The sequence below is a fragment of the Amblyraja radiata genome, chromosome 23 (genome assembly GCF_010909765.2).
Source record: "Amblyraja radiata isolate CabotCenter1 chromosome 23, sAmbRad1.1.pri, whole genome shotgun sequence".
In the NCBI taxonomy this organism is placed as follows: Eukaryota; Metazoa; Chordata; class Chondrichthyes; order Rajiformes; family Rajidae; genus Amblyraja; species Amblyraja radiata.
Window position 1 is genome coordinate 18300613 of NC_045978.1, and position 25359 is coordinate 18325971.

The following is a 25359-nucleotide window of genomic DNA, read 5'->3' on the forward strand; positions in this document are numbered from 1 at the left end:
ATTGAAGAGTGAGGTTTTCAAGCCTCAAGTAAGTCAAAATTTGTATCAACCCAGAGGTTTTTGTCAGTCTCCCTACCTGCTTCCACTACCTGCAACCTCCAGCAACCACCTGCAACCTCCGGGAACCGCACGGAAACCTTGGGTGGGGCGCAAAGTCTCCAGAGGTTTCCATTCAGGTTTCATAAGTGGGACAGGGGCATAAGGCAGTAGCTCTACTGCTACACAACTATCATACTGGAGACAGCTGATCTGAAATTACTTTTTGCACAAATTGCACTCTGAGTAAATTGGCAGCATGGTCATTCACTATGTGTCATGATATTTGTGAATCCCCTTCCCAATCTATCCGTACCACCCCACCCAATACAAGTAGTGGCTCAATTGTGATCATGGATAATCTTTCTGCTGCTGGCGAGCACACCACTAAAGCTTTTATCTGTACTTCAGTGCAGGTGGCAATAAACTAAACTACTTCAACTACATATTGAATTATATTGGAATGGCTCCCAGAAATATGAATCAGAGGTGCTGCCAAACCACCACACATCCTCTCGCTTTTTTTGTGACCCCCAGGTACTGGAGACAGGGAGAAAAGGCTCATTGAAACAAGACTCAATCCAAGTTTTCTGTTCAAAACGATCATGTTGAGTAATAAAAATTCACTTAACAGCATCTCAGCATTCCTATTTGCAACAATTACGTTTGTGGCCATAAAGTGACATGTTTAGCACAAGAAAATTGTATATTGTCCATGCATGATGTAAAACCTCTGATTTGTAAGTAAGACATCCAACTTGCCTTGCAAAATGTAGTAACAAAGAACTGCAGATGCTGATTTATACCAAAGATAGTCACAAAGTGCTGGAATAATTCAGCGGGTCATGCAGCATCTCTGGAGAAGAAGGATAAGTAATGTTTTGGGTCGAGACCCTTCTTCAGACTATCTGGTGCAGAATGAACCAGATCTAGACTTATAACCCTTTAAACAAATTAAAATTTGCCGTCTTCCTGGTCTCAAAAGGAAGAGAAAGCAAAAGTGCTTAATTTGATGCATGTTGACTTTGGGACCAGTCTTGATGTGATGATTAAATCCCCACAGTGACGGGAGGTGTTTTCTTCTTTTGCAGACCATGCTGACAGCAATCTCGATGAGTGCCATCGCTACTAATGGTGTTGTGCCAGGTATGAAAGCACGCATTCGTTTTTGACGATGTTGAAGAAAAAAACTGAAATAAAGTTGTGTGATTGAGTCTGAAGCCTGTGAACAGTGTATGCACAAGACTGCTCTGATTCTCTGGCATTATTTCCACTGCAGCTGTTGCTTCAAGGTAGATCGGAATCACTGCCCAACTCAGATTAGAAAGACCACTGTGATCATGGAGCACTAAATCACCCAGAGGTGGATACAAATTAACTCAATTATAGTGCCGCAGAATGTCTTCCTTGTCTTTATAAATCTCCCAGTGTTGGGCAGTATTCCAGAAAGAACTAGGTATCCCATTCATTGGCCTTGCCAACGAGCTTCACATCAGTGGGTTTTACTGACTCCTTTCCATTTTCTCATACAGCAAAGAACTGCTCACATGTGCTAAACACCTGTTCATATTCCTGAGTTGCTTTAAAAAATAATGTCTTGTTGAAGTTTAATTTTTTATTTCATCCAAATGGTTCTTTTCTCTATATCTCACATTCAGTTTTGGTGCCAACAAGTTTATCTCTCTCTCTACTATCACATTCCTGTTGATATTTCTTCTCCTAAGACAGAATTAAACTGCTCCATCCAGCAGCTCAGCTAAGCATAACAGAAAATTGTCCACTGAATTCTGAAAACCTTGAACATTAGAGAAATGAATAACTCAGTCACATCTCTGCCTCACTATAATGAAACAACAGCATAATGAAGTGACTGGGTTCTCACAAATGGTAATTCGTGAACATCCCCAGGTAGTTATTGCCCCACAGCAAAACGCATGTAAAAGTCTTTTGAAAAACCTAGACTGAATGTTAATATTAGTTGACATTCACATTTAGGATTTCCCTAAAGTCTGCATGAGATCAATTGTTTCCATCCTATTGCACTTAATACTCAATCGGAGTATGTTATTCTTATTTGTCTGCTGCCATTTTCAAAGAGAGAAGGTTGATTCAAATCAAGCATACACCCTTCAGCAAAAAGGCAGAGGAGATTTTCCAGAATGTCAGAGATGTGAAGCTTCAGTTACATAGAAGTATTTGATTAGATGGGATTGTTCTCCGTTGTATAGACCCAGGCCTGATCAGATATACTCGAGGACACTGCAGGAAGCTAAAGAGAAAATTGCAGGAGCCCTTGCTGTGATTTATGAGTCATCATTACAAACGGGCGTGCTGCTGGAAGACTGGAGGGAGACAAATGTTGTATCTCTATTCAAGAAGGGCTGCAAGGAAAAGGCTGGGAACTACAGCCAATGGGCTTAACAGCTGTGGTTGGAAAGGTACTGGAGAGTAGTCTGAGGGATAGGATATACATGCTTTTAGATAGATGTGCTGATTAAGGATACTCAACATGGTTTTTGTACCTGGGAGGTCATGTGGATGTGACCAAAAAGGTCAATGGGGGCAGAGCTGTAGAAGTTGTATACACGGATTTCAGTACGGCATTCAACAAGGTTCCGCATGATAGGCTGCTCTGGAAGGTTAGATCCCATGGGATTCAAGGAAAGTTAGCTGAATGGATGGAAAATTGGCTTCATGGAATGAAGCAGAGGGTGATGGTGGAAGGTTGTTTTTCGGACTGGTGCTGGGACCATTGCTGATTGTCTTCTGTATCAATGATTTCGATGATAACCTACATGGCATGGTTAGCAAGTTTCCTTTCAACAGATCTGAAACAATTTGACCTAACAAAGAGATTATCTAATTTATCTACTCTCTTAGTGGTGAAAATGCACAAAGATCTAACAAGGGAATTGTGCCTTACATAACTCCAGACATGTCATGTACGGTTTAGCCATATTAATCTAACCTTGTCATGCACACTTTGCTAACTGATAACAGCAAACTAAAAGGATGGGGTCATTGTTTTCCACTGGTTATTTTTGTTATCTATATACGTACTTTCCTGATAATCCTATGATCTTCAGTTCTATTATTCATCAGATATTCGAGCAGCAATCTTCTTAATAGTACTCTAATCATTCTTATCTCCAGTTCACGGTTTATTGATATTCCCTCAAAATCTGCAATAACTGCTTAAATGAAGCAAATTGATTCTTGTGCATTGCTGTACTTGAATTTGAATTTGATTTGAATTTGATTCCTTTATTGTCATTCAGACCTTTCGGTCTGAACGAAATTATGTTGCCTGCAGTCATACACAGTAACAATAAATAACAAAACATACAATAAACACAAATTAACATCCACCACAGTGAGTTCACCAAGCACCTCCTCACTGTGATGGAGGCAAAAGTCTTAGTCTCTGTCTCTTCCCTCCTTGTTCTCCCTCTGCGCTGAGGCGATCGATCCAGGCCGAAGATGCCGCTCTCCAGTCCAGCGGACCTCCGTGGTGATGTCGCCGCTGCCGAAAGCCGGAACGCCGTCTCAGCTCCGAGTCGGCCCGCCACAGCCTCAGCTCCGAGTCCCGCTGCATCAGCTCCGAGTCCCGCAGCCTCAGCTCCGAGTCCCGCTGCAACAGCTCCGAGTCCCGCTGCCCCAGCTCCGAGTCCCGCAGCATCAGCTCCGGGCCGCTGCATCAGCTCCGAGTCCCGCTGCAACAGCTCCGAGTCCCGCTGCCCCAGCTCCGAGTCCCGCTGCCCCAGCTCTGAGTCCCGCAGCCTCAGCTCCGAGTCCCGCTGCAACAGCTCCGAGTCCCGCTGCCCCAGCTCCGAGTCCCGCAGCCTCAGCTCCGGGCCGCTGCATCAGCTTCGAGTCCCGCTGCATCAGCTCCGAGTCCCGCAGCCTCAGCTCCGAGTCCCGCAGCCTCAGCTCCGAGTCCCGCTGCAACAGCTCCGAGTCCCGCTGCCCCAGCTCCGAGTCCCGCAGCCTCAGCTCCGAGTCCCGCTGCAACAGCTCCGAGTCCCGCAGCCTCAGCTCCGAGTCCCGCTGCCCCAGCTCCGAGTCCCGCAGCCTCAGCTCAGGGCCGCTGCATCAGCTCCGAGTCCCGCTGCAACAGCTCCGAGTCCCGCAGCCTCAGCTCAGGGCCGCTGCATCAGCTCCGAGTCCCGCAGTCTCAACTCCGGGCCGCTGCCGAAAGCTGGAACGCCGCATCAGCGAGTCGGGCCACCGGTGCCTCGGCCCCGAAGACGGTTGGTAAGCCCTGGCTGGCTCTGCCTCCGGAGCCACGAGGTCGGTCGCAGGTTGGAGACCGCCAGCTCCGCCATTAGGCCTCAGCGCAGACGGAGGCAGAGAAGGGGGATACGACAAGAAAAAGTTGCATTCCCCCGAAGGGAAAGACAAAAAAACATGTTTCACCCCCCCCATAACATAACACAACCTAATAAACTAAAACTTAGCCAAAACAAGACAAAAAAAAATACTTCCCAGTATTTTAGATGTTTTTCGGTTATTTCTTCAACGGGAATAGAAACCAGTTGTTGGATGGTAGAGAACAAACATTTGTTATTCCATTTACTGATCGGGAAATGGGGTTCCTTTTCAGGGTGAAATGCGCTACATCTATTCTGTGCCAGTTATAAATATAACAATTTCACAAAGGATTATAATACGCCAGCAAACATTCGACCACTTGTATAGGCAATGCCTGAATCAGTTACCCTTATGGAAAATTTCATCTGAGCTGAGTGAAACCTGCTTTGTTTAAGATTGGAAAGTAGTAGTTGCGTAATTCCTCTTGGGCAGACCCTCAGAATCAAGAATAACTTTCTACCACACCAGTTGTGTGGATTCTGGAGGGACTGATGTAGCAATGTTACAAAATGTTGAGATTTAAAAAATCAAGTCTTTAATTTATCCCATCAGATAAAGCATAAAAATAAGTTTAATTTGACACCTAATTCACTTTCATATCTTCAGTATTAAAAACGTTATGGCCATTTTCATACTCGGAAATTGGTATCTTGTTCCCTATTGCTTTTTCATTGACTTAACACAAAAGCTGTGATCGAGAACATTTAAAGGCCGATAACTTTCTTAAAATTTAAGAGAACTGAAATAAATGTTCAGTTATTATAGATTGAAGCATTCTGAAACAAATATGAAACAATCTTACTTAAATGACTTGAAATTAAAGCATATAATTAGTTAGTTACCTAATTGTAGCAAATTACAGAATTCAATTACTAGATCTAAACATCTATCCATTTCTTAAGAATAGATTAACATTTTTAAATAGCCTAAGTGTCCAAATAACATTCACACAATAATTCAGAATATAACATAATTTTTAAATCTCATTGTCATGGGTTTATAGGCCAAATGGAAGGAATTTAATGTTTAATACCTGTAAATTAATGGCCATTTAAATCAGTTTGCGAGTGGGTATTACTGGAACGGGACCATTTAGAACGTTCAGATGCGGTGAATTTATACCCCCATATCTGCAGCAAATACACTGCTGGTTCTTCGGGGGGGGAAATCACCGTTTCGCAACGTAAAATGTGAATTAAATACATCTTAAGCAACACTTTTATACATAAAAATAAACTACTTTCTTTTACTTGGTCCTGCATAAAATCCGTCCCAGTTGTTGGCATTGACGGCTTAAGAAGCTGCTTTTAAAATGACTCCAGCGATTAACTTGTCGGGTGAATTTTTTTTTAAAACACACAGAACGGCCGTAGGAACAATTCTTTAGCAAAATCTTGCACTCCAACAAATATAATTCAGGACCAGGTCGGGGAAAAACCCTGTTTTAACCCCAACCCCCCCCCCCCCCCCCCCTCCTCAAACGTGCCAAAATCGCGCACACGGCCAGTGGCAGAATTACAGCGCCGCTGAAGGTAAGTTTTGTAACATACCTAACTGATGCGGACAATGAGGAACAACAGACTCGGCCACAGGTGGAGAAGGAGGTACTTGTTGAATAAGCAAATATATAGTTTGGGAGGTGGTGCACGTCTTCTGTTATTCAGAAACTGGATTTCTGTGTACTCCAGAGGAATGGACTCAGCTTCTCAATGACACCTAATATAGAACAAGGAGAGTGTTCTGAAGGCTGCTCTGGGCATTTTTATCAAAGTGGTAGAGCCCATTTGGCTTGCATAAGCGTAGGATCTATTTATTCTCTTGTACTTCAATGCACAAATTGACAGTGACTTGGAGCTTAATTTGCCAATATTTGCATTAATAAACGTGAGCACATATTGAATTGATGATTGATAATGGAATGACCTTGGTCCTGGAGTGTAAATTACACAGCTTGTAAAGTTTCCCAATGGTCCTACAGATTAGTTCTACTGCAGTAGGAAGTTGTTGGAATTAAGGTGCAACATTGTATGACAATGACTGAGAAAAGTGTTGGGCCAACGGCACACCTTTGCTTGGAACTAAGATTGATTCATCTCTGGGTCCCGTGTTCAGAATACTGATTGTTGGCCATCAAAGAACAGATGTAAGATAGAGATATAATTCTTCAGGTGGACAAATTGCTCCGCAGTCATCCGGCATAAGGTCTTTGTCAGGTCATGTATCGTGGTTGATGCTGTTTTATGTATTTCTCTTGCAATAATATGATGTACACATTGCGATTCAGACATCTGCTCTTCAGAAACTGGGAGGACGACTTTAGTGATGATTTTCCTTGTGACAGATAGCAGGTAGATCCTTCTGTAATGATTGAAACTGAACTGGTTTCCTTACTTGAGGTTGGTTGTGATTACAACATCTCTGAAGTCCATGACATTTCCTTCACTTCGTAGATGTGAAAAATTATGTTCTAAATTTCTCGTTTTATAATCTCAGCACGGACATTGTCACCAGCTAAGCACTTGTTGTTTTCAGTTGCCAATTAGTCTTTTCAACTCCTTGTCAGATGGAGTGAGGGTACGATCAGACTAGATATCTTGTTGTGGAATAAGTATAAGAACACTTATCTCAAGGATAGAGTCACAGTTGCAGAGCTCTTTAGCGTGCTTTCCAATAGGTCATGACGATCTCTCTCTGCTTGATAAGTTATAGTGATAGGGAGATACAGCATGAAATCAAATACTTTAGCCCCATCAAGTCCCCACTGACTATCAACTACCCATCTACACTAATCCTCCATTACTTCCACGTTTTATTCTCCCCACATTCTCATCAACTGCATCAGATACAACCACTCATCTGCACACAAGGGGCAGTTTACAATGGCAAATTAACCTACCAACCCTTAGGTCTTTGGGATGTGGGAGAAAGTGTGTGCACCTGGAGGAGTCCCGTGTGGTTGCAGAGAGAGCACACAAACTCCACATTGACCACTTAAGATCAGGATTGGACATGGGTCTCCGAAGCTGTGCGATAGCACCTATCCTATCTTAACAAACGTCAGCTGGAGGAACTCAGTCTGTCAAGTGGCATCTGTGGATTTAAAGAACTGGTAGATTTTTCAGGTCAAAACCCTGCAACAGCTCCACTGTGTCAAAAGTTCTGCTCCATTCTTGGCTATGAAAACCAATTTTTTTTTAAGTGCTTTAACGCTGTAAGGAGGAGTAAGAATTCCCCCATGATGGCACAGACCTCATGATTGTCCCTTCCCCAAGTCATTCCAACAGTACTCTTCTAAGTATTAACCTCCTAGCCTCTGCTGATTCAATGGTTGGTTCAATTCAACAGCACCTCAACCCCTTCCCATTCCGTATCCGACCTTTCTGTCCTGGTCTCCTCCTTGGCCAGAGTGAGTCCCATTGCAAATTGGAGGAGCAGCATCTCATATTTCGCTTGGGTAGTTTACACCCCAGCGGTATGAACATTGACTTCTCCAATTTCAGGTAGTCCTTGCTTTCTCCTTCCTTCCCCTCCCCTTCCCAGCTCTCTCACAGCCCACTATCTCCGCCTCTTCCTTTCTTCTTCCCGCCACCTCTCCCCACCCACACATCAGTCTGAAGCAGGGTCCCGAACCGAAACATCACCTTTTCCTTCGTTCCATAGATACTGCCTCACCCGCTAAGTTTCTCCAGCATTTTTGTCTACCTTCAATAATTGGTTCAGTATTTCTGTTGGTGAATGACATGAGGCATTGGAGAGAGGTACTGACATACTTATGTCAAATTAGTTGATGAGGTCTGTGATCCAACATCAGGTAGTCTTAGGCCTCCATATTAAGAGGGTACGGTTAGCAGGCAGACCTTGAGTGCAAATGTAGGGCTGTTATGATATAATATGATATAAATATGATATATCCCAAAATATGATATAAGAGTATGGTATAAATACTGGAAGTCTCGATCAGTGCCTCAATTGTAACATTACATGCCAGTACAGCAATTAAAAACTAGATTGATGTACAGCTGGCAATAGCATCACATGAAGGATTATATGCATACCGACACCTTTCTGTTCACAAAAAAAGCACTGGTCTCAACCATCTGTTTTTGTACATGCCAAAAAACACCACTGCTTTGTTTTAAAAACTTTCTTTAGTTCAGCTTAGAGTCAATGGTACCAATTATCTTTTTGGAAGCTTTCAGCAGAACGTTTACATTTGTAATTACTTATGAGAATTTCAGACAAGGATCTGATTGAGAATCCTGGTTAGATAGCTTGCCATAAAAATCCTGGTTGCTTGTGGCCAGAATCCAAATTACCCACAGAAATTTACATCTGATGGTCCTCAGTTCACCGAGTTTTATCAGTGGCTTTCCTCAAAACTAAGCTGCTTCTTGGCTGTAATTGGCTGTAATTGTTTCCCTCCTGAAGGTCCAAAGTCACATTTTGGGAACGGATGTACCCTCTGACCTGAAGAAACTAGGGACCATTTATAATAACAGCGAGAATAAATTGGTAGCCCTTTTACATCTCCCAATCTACTTTTTTAATGCAATTAATAGGTCAGGAGGTTAAAAATGAGCAACCAATTTGGTATCACTCAAGTTATCCTATTGCTCACAGTCAAAATGATTCTCTCCTTCTGCTGCAATCTGCACTCCAACCAAAAGTGCAGGAAGTTACAATTTGAAAGCCTCTTCTCTGAAACCTGCAAATTATTATTTGATTCAGTGTCATGTTTAGGCTCCAGATAAATCCTCTGAAAGTTCCAGCTAACGCTCTCAATACTTCAATGTCAAAAATAATGAAAATATTGCAAATTCTGAAGTGAAAACTATCTTTGCTGGAAATACTCAGCAAATAATCCAATATCTGTACAGCTATAAGAGAGATGACAGTTTCAGGTGGGTGACCTTTAATTCCTATTCTGACTGTTTATTTTTCTACACTGCTGCCTCGTGATCTTCTGTACTTTCCCTGAGTAATGAATGTGTAATATCTGAAAGTATATGGTGAACCTTGCAAAACTGTATTTTGACAAAAAAAAAAAAAAATAATAATTAAATCATTAGATTTATTTGGAGGTTTTTTTCTTCAAATCTTACTTTAATAAAAGGTCTCTAATTCCAGAGTGTGTGTGGTAAATGTTCAATGAAAAACACAAAGATCCTATATAAAATAATTATTTTATTATAATACATGCTAATTAATTATTATTACACGATAATGAATAATTATAAATTCAAAGGTTAACTCGTGCAGTGATTAAGATTGTAACCCAATGAAAGGAAACATCGATACATTTGTGGAGTGGGTATATAATTGAGAGCTGAGCTTTGGTACAGGTAAACATGAGAAGGTAAACCTCAGCGCAAAGAATAAGAATAAGTAGAGGGCTCCAGATACACAAATAGAAATCTATTTTAAGAAGCCCATGAAAAATACATGAGAAAACAGGAAATTACATTTTGATTTTTTCAACCCATCATTAAGCTATATTTGGAATATTGTGCATGTTTCTGTTCACCACATTATAATAAAAAACATTTGCATTTATATGGGGTTTTCAGGAACTCATAATGCCCCTTGTGGCCTTACAGCCAATTCAAGTACTTGGAAGAGTTGTAACACAGTGAATATAACAGCAGATTTGTTTACAGTCCTGTGAGATGAAATGTGAAAAGATCACAAAGTCTGCTTTGATGATGCTGATTGAGGAAAAATACCTTCTGGCTCGAGGGAATGACAGGCCTGCTCTATTTGAAGATAATATCAAGTGGTCTTTCACATCCACCTGAGAATGCGACCAGGCCATGTTTTAACCTTCACCTGAAGGGTGCAACCTCTGTCAGTGCAACACTCAGAGCTGCAAGGATTCAGTCCAGATTACTGCATTCAATTTGCTAAGGATAATGGCATTGATACCAGAATAATGGATCAAAGGAGACAGAACAAGCTGAATCTCTTTATCCTAGAAAATAGAAGACCAAAGAGGGTTACATCGGATAAATCTAAGGTTATGAAAGGATTTGAAGGAAAGGAAACTAGACTACAAACACTTTACACAGAAACTCATGTAAAAATGACACATTCCATCCAGGACAATGTGGCAATCATTTTCATCAGCACACTATGCACGAGAGCCTGTGCACAAAACCCTCTTGATTTCCAGCCTATTAATCTGGTCCTTGACATTAAGTATGTATATTTTCTGAAGCTGTATGGGAAGATTTAAGTTTTCAATGCAATGTACTGCCAGGTCAGGTACTCTTAACGTGGTGGTTTGTAAATGGAACCATTGCAGGAATGTCATCTAATGATAAACATAATGAAATAGACAAAGCAGCAGACACCTCGTTTGGCCAATGCTCAGTCAGACATCATTGCGAATAACTGAGGTGAAGATTGGAGTGGCCAAGGCAGTTTGAATGATCCTCACATAAAGCTTGCTTTCAAAGCTTCTGTATTTATGCTTCAGTGTTGCAACAGCAAAGCCAAATTCATGTCACCGTCCAGCATCCAATGTACACTGGCATGTTATGTGCATGGATGCACACAATCCTATTTTGTATCATATAATATATTCACGACATTAAGGGTGGCACGGTGTTGCAGAGGTAGACTTGCACCGTTATAGCGCCAGAGACCATGGTTCGATCCTGACTATGGGTGCTGTCTGTACAGAGTTTGTATGTTCTCCACATGACCTGCGTCGTGGGTTTTCTCCGGGTGCTCCGGTTTCCTCCCACACGCCAAAGATGTACAGGTTTGTAGGCTAATTGGCTTGGTAAAATTGTAAATTGTCCATTGTGTGTGTAGGATAGTGTTAGTGTGCAGGGATCGCTGGTCGGCTCGGACTCAGTGGGCCGAAGGGCCTGTTTCTGCGCCGTATGTAAAATACTAAAACCAAAAACTAAATTATAATGATTGTGCTTACCACTCAACATGACCCTTCAGTTCAGTCATATAGCACCTAAAGTGAGATTGAATTTCTGCTCCCATAATTCAGCTTTTTGCGAATATTGAACCTGAATCCTTGTCACTAACGCATCAAAAGGGAAATCAGGTAAAATTCTCTACCCGTTGAGTGGTCAGAGTGTGAAGGTCTCTGTCACAAGGAATAGCTGAAACAAAGTTTAGTTGCATTTAGGGGAGCTCAGAAAACAAGGAGAAAGGAATAGAAGGTTATATTGACATTTCTTGTTGAAGAATTGGAGATAGTGACTCATGTCAAACATTAACAATAGCTGAAGATAGACACAAAAAGCTGGAGTAACTCAGCAGGACAGGCAGCGTCTCTGGAGAGAAGAAATGGGTGACGTTTCAGGTCGAGACCCTTCTTCAGACTTCACTTCACCACCAATTTTCATCCTACACTCAAATTTACTTGGACCATCTCCGACATCTCCCTCCCCTTTCTTGATCTCAGTCTCCATCACAAGAAATAGACCATTGATTGACGTCTATTACAAACCCATTGACTCCCACAACTATCTCATCTACATTTCTTCCCACCCTGCTTCCTGCAAAGACACTATCCCCTACTCCCAATTCCTCCATCTATGCCGTATCTGTGCCCAAGATGAGGTGTTACGTGCTAGAACATCCGAGATGGCCTCATTCTTTAGGGAAGGGGGGTTCCCCTCTCCCATCATAAATGAGGTCCTTACTCATGTCTCCTCGGTACCTGCTGCTCCGCCCTTGCTCCCCCTCCCCCTAGTTGCAACAGAGGCAGAATCCCCCTGGTCCTTACCTTCCACCCCATCAGCTGTAACATACAACACATAATCCTCCAAAATTTCTGCCACCTCCAACGGGATCCCACCGCTAGCCACATTTCCCCATCTCCACCCGTTTCCACCTTCCACTGAGACCGTTCCCTCCACAACTCCCAAACGCAGACTGGGTAATCATTTCGCGGAACACCTTTGCTCAGCCCGCGTGAACCAATCTGATCTCCCGTTTGCTGGACACTTTAATTCTCCTTCCCATTCATACACAGACCTTTCTGTCCTAGGTCTCCTCCATTGTCAGAGTGAGGCTAAATGCAAATTGGTGGAACAGCATCCCATATTTCGCCTGGGCAGCTTACAGTCCAGTGGTATGTGTTGATTTATCTAACGTCAAGTAACCCCGGCATTCCCTCTCTCTCTATCCCTCCCCCACCCAAGTCGCACTAGCTTCTCATTTTTACTCTACAAACAGCTTACAACGGCCTGTTTTAAAGTCTGAAGAAGGGTCTCGACCCGAAAAGTCACCTATTCTTTCTTTCCAGAGATGCTGCCTGTCCTGCTGAGTTACTCCAGCTTCTTGTGTCTGTCATTGGTTTAAACCAGCATCTCCAGTTCCTTCTTACACACAAACAATAGCTGAGTTGACTGATCTAGTTCTGTGTTGTGCTCAATTCTCCACAAAGCCTGCACTCAACCCAACAATCTACAATTTTCATGGCTGTGCACAATCCTGCCTACAACTGCATTGGTTTGAATTACACTATAAATGAAAAATGTCATGCTTTAGATATGCGAGAGATTAATATGTGTAATCTGACAGTGTCGTGCATGGATTCAAATTACTGGAGCTCCTGCACCTTGAAGTTCAGACCCTTTCAGGTCTGCCACCGATGAAATTTAATTTTCTGCATTAGTGCTGCTTTGGAAAGCAACATAAAGTAAATGTTGTTCATAGTTGATTACAAGCGAGATTTGTTCAGGGCTTAGCCTGTGAGCTGCAATCATACTAATGGTCTGAGGAGCTTTGAAGATTGCAGAATTGATTGTTGAAACGTATTTCAGACATAAATATAAGGTTTTGTTTGACTGATTTCTGAAAATACTGGTATGTGTTTTGCACACATTAGTGTCATATGATTATCATGATTTTATGACAGTATTTCACTTCTGTGAGCTAAGCATTGCCAACCAGCTGGGTGCTACTGCCTCTTGGAACCATTAGCCAGCATTAGCCAGCTGTGAACATTCACAATAATAAACAAAATATCTTCACTGTCGGAGAAAAAAACGGCAAAGAATTTTCAGTGTAGGAAGGAACTGCAGATGCTGGTCTAAACTGAAGATAGACACAAAAAGCTGGAGTAACACAACGGGTCAGACAGCATATTTAAGAAGGAACTGCAGATGCTAGAAAATCGAAGGTAGATAAAAATGCTGGAGAAACTCAGCGGGTGAGGCAGCATATATGGAACAAAGGAAATAGGCAACGTTTCGGGTCGAAACCCTTCTTCAGACAGCATTTCTGGAGAAAAGGAATAGGTGACATTTCAGGTCGAGACCCTTCTTCAGACTGAGAGTCAGGGGAAAGGGAAACGAGAGATATAGTCAGTGATATAGAGAGATATAGAACAAAATAATATATTAAAAAGGAACAATGATAAAGGCAACAGGTCATTGTTAGCTGCGGCCTAGATGAGAACGAGTACAAGCAATGAGACTCAACAAGATGACTTTGAAGCTGGTATGATGGATGGGGAGGGATGGAGAGAGAAGGAATGCAAGGGTTACTTGAAGTTAGAGAAATCAATATTCAAAACACAGCAAACTGCCCAAGCGAAATATGAGATGCTGTTCTTCCAATTTGCATTCAACCTCACTCTGACAATGGAGGAGGCCTAGGACAGAAAGGTCACTGTGAGAATGGGAATGGGAATTAAAATGTTTAGCAACCGGGAGATTTTCAGTGTACAATTAAATCATGTCCATTTATAGACATTATGTTACAGAATTTAGGGACAGGGCAGGACAATGATGTTTGAGGTCGACTAATCTTATTGAATGGCAGTGTGAACTCATGAGAACAAATGGCCTTCTGCTCCCATCACTTGTATTCTTCTGCAGATCAGTTAAACCAGAATTTTACAGCCAATCATAGAGAGCGGAAATCAATAGAGCTTTCCTTTCTTCCCATTTATTGGGAAGTACAACAGTTTTTTTGATGCATGAATATATAATTTGATTTTAGCTCACAGTACTGTAATATGTCTTCAACCCAAAGAGTTTGTGTTCTGTTGTGGAAAAGTATCTGGTGGGAAAAGGATAATGTCAATGTGACAATTTCAGAAAATAGGAGCTGATATTGTCAAGAGAGAGTGAATAACATTAAAAGATAAAGTAAAAAGAAACTTTGAAGATATAAGAAAATTAACTTAAAATACAATTCTGCTCCGATAAATATTTGAATGCCTTGACAGGCTCAGATGGTGAATGTTGCACACATGCTGGAGAAGAATAGACAGACTAATCAATTGAAGAGACATAAACATATACATTGTGTAAAGCAATCTCATCGATAGTCCTTGAACTTGTCCTCATATGTGCATCGTTTAGGACCTTGTTTAGAATTATCCTCTCCAGTAGTGGGTCTTTGCATTGTGGTCCTTTCTTCATTCCCACCTAACCTATATCTGTAAATCACAAAGAAACAATCAAACCTGATAATGGTACTCTAATGGCCAGCATGTGTATGTCACAGCTCAGGCTCAATTAGGTTGCACCAAGTTACTTGGGACTTCCACTTATCCAGCAATCCCAAGCACGTGTGCACTGACCTGATACATGCACACGTACGTCTACGTGATCTATGATGGAACCTTGCACCTACTACTAAACCATGAACTGAGGCTGCAACCTATTTGCTTAATTCACTGGGGAACCTCATTGAGATATATTATGTTTTAAGCTATTGGTAAAATCTAACTTACTTTTATAAAGAAATTCATGCAATTACAAAATAAACTGCTGATAGAACTCGGTGTTCAAAAGGGAACTGCAGATGCTGGAATATCGAAGGTACACAAAATTGCTGGAGGAACTCAGCGGGTGCAGCAGCATCTATGGAGCGAAGGAAATAGGCGACGTTTCGGGCCGAAACCCTTCTTCAGACCCATATATAGAACTCAGCAGGTCGAGCAACAACTGTGGAAAGAAATGTCCATTTCCTTTCAACAATGCTGCCTGACCCGTTGAGCTATCCCAGCAATTTATGTTTTGCTCAAGGTTCCAGTAGCTGCAGTCTCTTGTGTCACATTTCAATTATAACTAGTTTGTAGCATGCTGCAAGGAAAGGTCTAACAGTTGGTGTATGACAATATGCATCAAGAGTCCCCTCAGTCCAGCTTTATTGATTACTAGACCAAGTGCAGGCCCGTTGGGTCTGTTTCCCCAACTCGCGTTTGCGGGGAGGGGGGGCTGCGGCATCACACTCACACTAACCACCCCCCAAACACACAGGCGGGGGGAGGGGGGGAGGGGGGTAGAGGGAGACGGGGTGGGAGAGGGGAGGGTGAGAAGAGGGGAGGGAGGGGAGAGGGGGAGGAGGAAAGGGGAGAGATTGGGGAGGGAGAGAGATGGGGATGGGGGAGAGAGATGGGGATGGGGAGGGGGAGGAGAGTGGGGAGTGGGAGGAGAGCGGGGAGGGCAGGAAGGGGGGGAGAGGGGTAGGGGGGTGAGAGAGGGGTAACGGGGAGTGGTGACCCTGATGTTAAATTCAGGCATGTCAAATTTCTTGCACTGTACTGTTAGTAAATGGCAGAAAACTGCTCCATAATAAATCCTCAAGGAACGCCAGATATGAGAATCTCTGAGGGCTGTGAATTGTAGAACCAAATCTTCTTCAGTTATATATCTTTTCCGAAAGCATCTCCATTGTATTTTTATTCCCTTGTTAAATTATCAGATTGAAACTTGTAAGTAATCTCCAGTGAAATATTTCTCTCATTTTTATATCTTCAAAGTAGAAAACAAATGGATTAGAATTAACCTCCTCCCAAAGACCATCTACTGCAATAAGTAAGATCACAATGACATAATCAAATTAACAATATGTGACATTTAGGTTTGACCAGATAGGTTTTGTTTCTTCTTGTAAGTTGCTCAGCGATCCATACACATACGTGATATGCCCCAGGTCAGTACACCATTGTGCTTGCCATTGCTGAATAACTGAAGGTCACAAGTAACTTGGAGCAATCTGACTGAGCCTGTGTTGGACCAACATCAGGCTTGATTGTTTCCAGTAAGTGGGTCAGCAAGAAGTGCACGACAGAGTAGGTGGTGCATGGCTCCGTAGTTGTGCATAGTTTAACAAGGGGTGCGTGGCCCAGTAGTTTGTGCATGGTTCAAGTATCCAAGTGTTGCATAGGTCGGCAGGTGATGCATGGCACAATAAGACCATGACTCAGTACTAAACAGGGTCATATGCATGCATGGTAATAGACCATTGAACAAGATACAAGAAGACATCCTCAACCCTTAAATCAAATACCAACAAAGAGTCAACACCTTCTGGTGAGAAAGGAAGGAAAAGGTTGACAGGAGGGGGAAAAATGCAACAGAAAAATGAAGTTAAATTCAGTTCACCCTATCAGAATTGGAGAACGAAAAGGAGTGAGTCTTTGAAATTCCCACAATTTAGTCCTTAGATTAACCTGCTTCAAGAAGATCATTATCACCCCAGTGCCAAAGAAGACCAAGATTTCAATCGTCCAGTGGCCTTGACATCCACCATCATGAAGTGCTTCAAGAGGCTGGTTATGGGGCACATTAAATCCAGCCTGTCAAACAACCTTGATCCACTGCAGTTTGCCTACCACCACAAAAGCTCTATGGTTGATGCAATTTCCCTGGCCCTACATTCATCCCTGGAACACCTGGATAAGAAGGACACGTACGGCAGATTCCTATTCATCAACTACAGCTCTGCTTTCAATCCCATCCAAGCTCATCTCCAAACTTGTGGAACTTGGAGTCAGCACTTCCCTCTTCAACTGGTCCCTTGATTTCCTGATCAACAGACCACAATCAGAGAGGATAGTTGACAAATCATCTTTTATGCTAAGCCTCAACACTGGTGCACAGCGAGGAAGTGTTCTCAGCCCCCTACTATACTCCTCATACACCCATGACTGTGCAGCCAAATACCAATCCAACTCAATTTACAATCCAGTGGGCTGGATATCAAATAATCACGAGACAGAGGAACAGGAAAGAGATTAAGAATCTCGTAACAACGTGCAAAAACAACAACCTCTTCAGCAAGACAAAGAAGATTGTGATTGATTTCAGGAAGTGAAGCAGTACACACACATCAGTATATATTGATGGCGCCAAGCTGTGCAAAGTCCAAAGCTTGTTAGAAGTTCTCAGAAGTAAATATCAACAGCAATGAATCAGAAAGCACACCAACGCCTTAGGAAGTTTGGCATGGTCCCAACAACCCTCCCCAACTTCTACAGAAGTGCCATAGAAATCATTTTATCGGGATGCATCACAGCATAGTTTGGGAACAGCTCCATCCAAGACGGCAAGAAATTGCAGAAAATCGTGGACATAGCGCAGACCATTACACAAACCCCATTTATACTTCACACTGCCTCGGTATGGTCACCAGAATAATCAAGGATGAGTCTCACCCCGGTCACTCCCTCTTCTCCCCTCCCCCATCAGGCAAGAGGTACAGACGGTTTAAAGCGCATACCTGAAGATTCTGGGACAGTTTCTTCCCAGCTGTTATCAGGCAACTAAACCATCCTTTCACCAGGTAGTGTGCAAGTCTGACCTACTATCTATCTCATTGGAGGCCTTTAAACTATTTTTAATCATACCTTGTCAGACTTTATCTTGCACAAAATAAGATATCCTTTACTCTGTATCTGTACACTTTGGACAGCTTGATTGTAATCATGTATATTCTTCTCATTGACTAGATATCATGCAACAAAAAACTTTTTCACCGTACCTACGTACATGTAACAATAATAAACCAAACTAAACTAAGATTGTTCTATGATCATAATATAAACTAATTGTATTACACCCTGTACAAAATGGCACCCATTCCTCCTGCAATTGTGATTATGTTGAGTTCAGCATGTGTATATTTCTTTAGGAATGAAATAAACTTTGTAGCATTGCCAATGTCCTAAGAGACTCCAGAAAGGGAACGTTGGATGACCATGCACCACTTTTCATTGGTGGGTCAGCGGTGGAGAGAGTTACCAGGTTCAAATTCTTGGGTATTAACATTTCAGATGATTGTCCTTGGCCCAGCATGTAGATATAATCTGAAGATGGTGCACCAGGGCCTCTACTTTCTTAAAAGTTTAACAAAATCTCCCATGTCACTTAATACTACAGATGTTCTGTATAAAGTATACTGACTGGTTACAACATGGCCTCATACGGCAATTCCAATGCACTGGAATGCGAGAGGTTGCGGAGAGATGTGGACTCAGCCCATTCCATCACAGACACAGCACTTCATCTTCCATAGCATCTATAAAAGTTGCTGCCTCAAGAAGGTGATTCGAGGCCATGCCTTCTTCTCACTGCCATACCAAGCATGTTGCAACCAGTTTACAAAATATCTGTAGTATTTGTTAGAGTATTTGGTGACATGATGAATTTTGTTAAACCTGTAACAAAGTAAAGGTCCTAGTGCACCCACTTCAGATCACATCTAAGTGCTGGGAACAGGACAATCATCCAAAATGTTAATACCCATAAGAAGCAAGCAATTTCCAAATCATCACAATTTGACACATATTCAATCACATGCAAGACATCTTTTTATTAGGTTGCAATAACTAAATTTCTCCAGAGGTGGTGCCTGACTTGCTTAGTTACTGCAGTATTTTGTGTCTATCATCCATATAGACAATGACTACTGCTCCGCCCTCATCTTCTGTGTTACCTCCTCAAAAATGCTCAACCATATTGATGAGATAGGATTTCCCAAGCACAAAGGCAGGCTGGTTCTCCCTGATTAGCCTCTGCTTTTCCATGTGAAAATGTCAGAGAATTATGTGTTATTGATCATATGTTTACAATATTTTCACCACCTCCAATGGAGTGATTATAATGTTGATAGCTGATCCACTTCTGCAACCAGCCTGGCTTCAGTGCCATCACTCCCACCACTAAGCATATCTTTCCATCTCCACCCCTTTCCACCTTCTGCAGAGTCCGCTCCCTCCGCAACTCCCTGGTTAACTCATCCCTTTCCATCCAAACCACTCCTTCCCCAGGTACCTTTCCCTGCAACCGCAGAAGAGTCAACACCTGTCCCTATACCTCCCCCCTTGACTCTGTCCAGAGACCCTGACAATCTTTTCAGGTTAGGCGCAGAGGTTCACTCACACTTCCTCCAACCTCAGCTACTGTATCCGTTGTTCCAGGTGTGGACTCTTATACATCAGTGAGTACAAACGTAGACTGGGCAATCATTTTGCTGAACACCTTCGCTCAGTCCACCTGTGCCAATGTGATCTCCCGGTTGCCAAACACTTTAACTCCCCATCTCATTCCCACACTGACCTTTCTGTCCTGGACCTCCACCATTGTCAGAGTGAGGCCAAACGCAAATTGGTGGAACAGTACCTCATATTTCACTTGGGCTGTTTACAACGTAGCAGTGTGAATGTTGATTTATCTAACTTCAAGTAACTCTTGCATCCCCTCTCTTACCGTCCCACCCCCACCCTAGTTTCACTGCCATCCTGGTGAGTTCCATTGTCTGTAACTCATTTTCACCTGGCCCACAGCTAACAATGGCCTGTTTCCTTTATCATCATTTCTTTTTTGCATATCTTTCATTCATTTGTTCCATATCTCTCTATATCACCGTCTATATCTCTCGTTTCCCTTTCCCCTGACTCTCAGTCTAAAGAAGGGTCTCGACTCGAAACATTACCAATTCCCTTTCTCCCTAAATGCTGTCCGACCCACTGAGTTACTCCAGCTTCTTGTATCTAATTGGTAATGTTTGTGCAGTTTACTAATGTGTGTCCTGAAATTAACTGCTTGTCATCCCTGTGGGTACCTCGTCCCCATCAGGACTACATGAGCATTAAGCAGAAGATACAACACCATACTTTAGAACAATAACTGAAGAGAAAGAATACAGCAGTTATTCAAATAAGTAATGAAGGTAGCACTCCTGCTTATCTTGATGATGTTCAGACTTTCAAATGTCCTGTCAATAGTTATTTATTTCTCACTTAATACTTTTTCCACCCTTGTCAATTTTATGTATCTTTTGCTTTGCTGCGAATATCTGGAAATCATGAAGAAAATATGTAGAGAAAATACCAAAGATAAATCGGATATATCGGATAAATCGGTTGGTTAAACTCAGGACAAACAATTCTCCCTGTGCAAAATGTGAATGTAGTCACATGAATGAGCTGAATGAACAGGAAGCATGTATACCCTGTCCTGGCAAGTTAACCATGCTTGGATGAGACGTGTTATTTATTGCTGTGTAACACAGTACAGTATTTAGTCTTGCAATGTTGACATTATCACAAATACCATATATTAGGACATTTATGGTAACCAAAACCTCTGAAACTGAAATGTGAATTACATATATTTAGTTCTCAATCATTTTGGCATTATCCTTTTTTTATGTACTGCCTAATGTTCTGCTGTCATGATGTTCAGAAAGTTCGTGCCCGGCTAGAGATGATTGCAACTGCAACATATGTTTAGTTGTGTTGTCACATGACCTGCGGGACCCCCACCTGCAGCTATGTCATTTTCATGTCAATGGCTTCATTTCCTATTCAGTCAGTTTAGGAGCTGTGTCGTTGCGTTGATTTTGGGAAACGAATCGTCAACACAACTGACATTTCTGAAAATATTAATTTGGATTTGTTTCTTCCTCCTATCCACGGTGGATAGAAACATCTGAAGCAGATATTAGCATTCTGTAATGGAGTTATCCCACCTGTCTGCCATGTCTGCCCTCTGCTGCACTGCTCAAGCGCTGGTATGGACCAACAATACAGGGAAATGAAGATGTGGAATGAAAAAGGGTGAAGTCAAATCAAGAGTGTTTTATTGTCATGTGTCTCAGATAGAACAATAAAATTCTTGCTGCAGCATAACAGAATATTTAAACATAGTACACTGTAAACAATATGATAAACGAGAGAGAAAATATATATATATATATATATGTACACATATACACAAAAAACAAACAATAGTAGTGTAATAATAATAATAATAATAATAATAATAATAATAATAATAATAGTCTATTAAAGTTCAGAGTTGTTTTGAGCATGTAGTGTTTAATAGCCTGATGGTTGTATGGAAGAAGCTGTTCCTGAACCTGGACGTTACAGTTTTCAGGCTCCTGTACCTTCTTCCTGATGCCAGGAGTGAAATGAGTAAACATCACCCAAAACAGAAACCCAGTTTTACATTAACCAATGAATACATCATCTTGTATTCTATGCATTGCTATCTGTTAGAGAATAAAAATAAAAACCATCACAAAAACAATATTTGAAACCAAAAATATTTAAATCCAATATCAAAAGCCAGTTAACTTTCAACTAATCACTAATAATGTCTGAAAATAAAATTAAAATCTGCTGATTCGTGACAGTGGGAACGAAACTAGAACATGCTGAAAAACCTCTGCACGTCTGGCAGTATCTATGGAAAGAGAAATAGTCAACTTTCGGGACTGCGGCCTTTTGTCAAAAATGAAAAAAGAGAAAGATTTGGGGAGGTTTTCAGTTGGCGAAAAGGTGGGGGAGGAATATATGTGGAACAAAGGGAGTATATGTGTTGGGTTAAGTCGAAGGTGTAATGAGAACATGAAACATCAAAACCTTCAAAACAGAATAGCATTTGTCATAAAAGCACGGATTATTACAATCTGTGGGTAAGTGTACACTTGTCATTATTCTGCAAGCAAAGTGAAAGATTATTTTTTAAGAAGACAAAGTAACTCAGCAGGTCAGAAGGTTTTAAGTAATACTAGACCAAGTGGGACCTGTTGGGTCCCGCCCCTCAACGCGCGGTTGCGGGGGAGGGGGCATGCGGCCTGCAGCGTCACACACACTAACCACCCCCACACACACATTCAAACTAACCACCCCCCCCACACTAACTACCCTTCTTGATATTATATTAATATTATTCATTCGCTCCTTTTAGCCACTTCACTCATGCATAGCCCCAAATCACAGGCGTGGCTAGAGAGGGAGAGGGAGAGAGGGTAGGGGCAGGGGCAGCGGCAGGGGAAGGGGCAGAGAGAGGGCGGGGCAGAGGGAGGACAGGGGCACAGGGAGGGCAGGGGCAGAGTGAGGGCAGGGGCAGATGGAGGGCAGGGGCAGAGGGAGGGCAGGGGCAGAGGGCAAAGACAGAGGGCAGAGGCAGAGGGCAGAGGCAGAGGCATGGGAGGGCACGCGGCGTCACAGGGGAGGGCTGGTTCCCGAACGCAATACTCCCTTGTTCCAGCTCCAACTCCTGCTCCAGCTCCAGGCTCTGCATCTGTCCAGGTCCAGTCGCTGGGCTCGGCCTGCGGCAGCAACCTCCCATGCGCCAACCCGAGGCGAGTAGGGCCCAACTTGCTTGTTCTTTCTGCGTCTTTTCAATAACCTTGGGGGGGGGGGGAGTAGTAGGTGGGGGGACATCACTCGCAGTGCGAGATACGGCACGTGGAGCAAACCCATTGTGACGTCATCAGCAAAAGAGTCATTTTTTAATTCAAAGTTTTGTCAGATTTTTGAACATTTTCAGTAATAACAAGAAATAAAGCATGACATTTTCAGATAAGGCAATTTTGGACTCCAGGGGAAAAATGTCTACTGGAATATGTTAAAATGTTACCGTTACCACGTCGTTTTTTTGCGAAGATGTCATTAGACGCAAACACACAAATAAATACACATCCAAGATCAGGTTTTTATAAGTATAGAGATGCTTGATTTTGCACGTGCAGATTGCCCAAGTTTTGACTAATTGGATAGCCCTTTCCTCTCAGTGCCAGCAAATACATGAGGAGCCAAATGGTCTCTTACTGTGCCATATGATTCTATCGACATTATAAACGACATTGGGTAAGTGGAGTGTTTAGGAACTAAATTTAATAATTAAAATATCATATGTATATGCTGGGGCAACAGACAATCTCTTGGAGCAATGAACAGCATCCATTGGGTGAAATAAACTAGTTGATATTTTGGAGTGAAACCCTGTCTCAGGACTGTGTATTGCTGCTTGATCATATAACAGCTATTTCATCTGATCAACACATATGACAAGGCCAAAAGTCCATCCCAATATAATGTAAAGTAACAGCTGTTGTCTAGCCTTGGAGCTGCAGAGAGATGTTGCCACCTAGTTGTGCTCTGTTGGTCTTCCAGAGTGATTGTGTAGCAGCCTACGTGTTCAGCACATTTGCAGCTTACACTACATCCTGACATTGCTTCGTCACTGCAACTCCAGTTAATTAACTGCTATTTATCACCCTGACACGATCACATTGCCACATCTGTTTACTTGCATCGATTGCTGCTTCTCGATACTACACTCTAGGGAAGTTAAACCTTTGATGTACCCTTGTCCCTTTCATCTAACACTTTAACAATTACACGGGATTTGCTTGTGTCAGCCCAAGTGGGACTGTCATTATTTTGCTTCAGGAAACTGGTGATGAATTGCAGAAATAAGGTTCAAGTGACAATAGCCAAACACATTAATGTGTAGTATTTTATACAGAGGGTTGAATCGTTTTATACAAATCTACCCATGTACGTACAGTAGATTTCTAGTCAATCTCAACAGATGTAACAGCCAAGCATGTACTTTGTACAACAGAATAGTTGCCCCCATAATTACTCCCCATCCAGAGAAATAATCCATCTCTGCATACTCAATGCTACTTGAAATAATATCTCGAACTATCATTTCAGGTTCAAATGTTTCTCTAACTCCATCTTAAAATCACACTTTCTTTCCTAGGTGAAGTTTTATATGTCCTGTAAGTCATTAAAGTGTGTACACCTAAATTGCCAATTTAGTTGCTCTCCATTTTCATTGGCAAGGCACAATATAACAAAATATAAAGAATTTAATATTTTGTTTTCATGTCTCTTTGGTATTGATATTTATTGCACTGATATTACATGTATAATAAAGGAATATGTTGTCATTGAGGTTTTGGGATTAAAAACACAGAAATACAAGACAAGGCAGGAATAGGACACCAAGCTCCTCAAGCGTGCAGGGCCATTCGATATAATTATGGCTAACCTCAACTACTCTACTGCACCAGATCCCCATACCCTCAATTCATTGATCTTTCAAGCATTTATCTATCTGCTCCTTAAATATATCTAATGATCTAACCTCCACCACTTCAGGTCAGAAAAGTCCTAAGATTCAAATCTCCTCTGAGAGATGAGCAATAATGATTGAGTACAAAATTCTCAGGGGCTTTTGATTTATTCAGGTGTAAATTAAAATTTGCCTGGCATGTATTGATGAGCTGGTTTCACCAGGCTAACAAAGTAGATCAGAAAGAAAACATTGTAATGGAAGTTTTATTTCGAGGTGAGCCCACTGGAAAATAAAAGAAGAAATTGAATCAGAATACATTCCACTTGAGGCTGCAATTGCCAAACTCTGTATTGGATTTTAAAATTCTCCATTAATTCAAGAGTTAGAGCTTCAGGATTTAATAGTAAGATTAAACGAGAACTTACCAGTTTGAAGTTTGATCTGTATTTTATGAGGAGTTACGATGAGGGATTACGTGAAGAAGCCCGCCAGGACGCATGCGTGTCATTCTTCAAAGCAGCGGTGTGAAATCACAGATAACTGTAATGACTAAACATAGTAAGATTAGAGAAGAGATACCAGTTAAGTATATGATCAAGGGTGGGAGCGGAGGGCACGTAATCCCTCATCGTAATTCCTCATAAAATACAGATCAAACTTCAAACTGGTAAGTTCTCGTTTAATCTTACTATTTTACTTCGGAGTCACGTGAGTGACTACGTGAAGATTTTAAAGCTCTGTGATTTCATGCCGTGGAAACGAGTCCATGCATCACGTCTGCCTTGATGACTGTAGGAGGAATTGTGTTAACATAATTTGGACATGAATTCGACATTGAAATCATAAAATTTGTTAACAC

General features: G+C 41.9%; 1 protein-coding gene across 1 annotated transcript in view; it reads left to right on the top strand.

Moving 5' to 3' along the window:
* Nucleotides 1-25359, top strand: part of slc12a5 (solute carrier family 12 member 5) — a 316555-nt gene that overhangs the window by 205611 nt on the left and 85585 nt on the right. The window contains exon 5 of the mRNA XM_033041637.1: nt 1128-1182. Coding sequence (XP_032897528.1) covers nt 1128-1182 — 55 coding nt within the window. The remainder of the gene's footprint in view (nt 1-1127; nt 1183-25359) is intronic.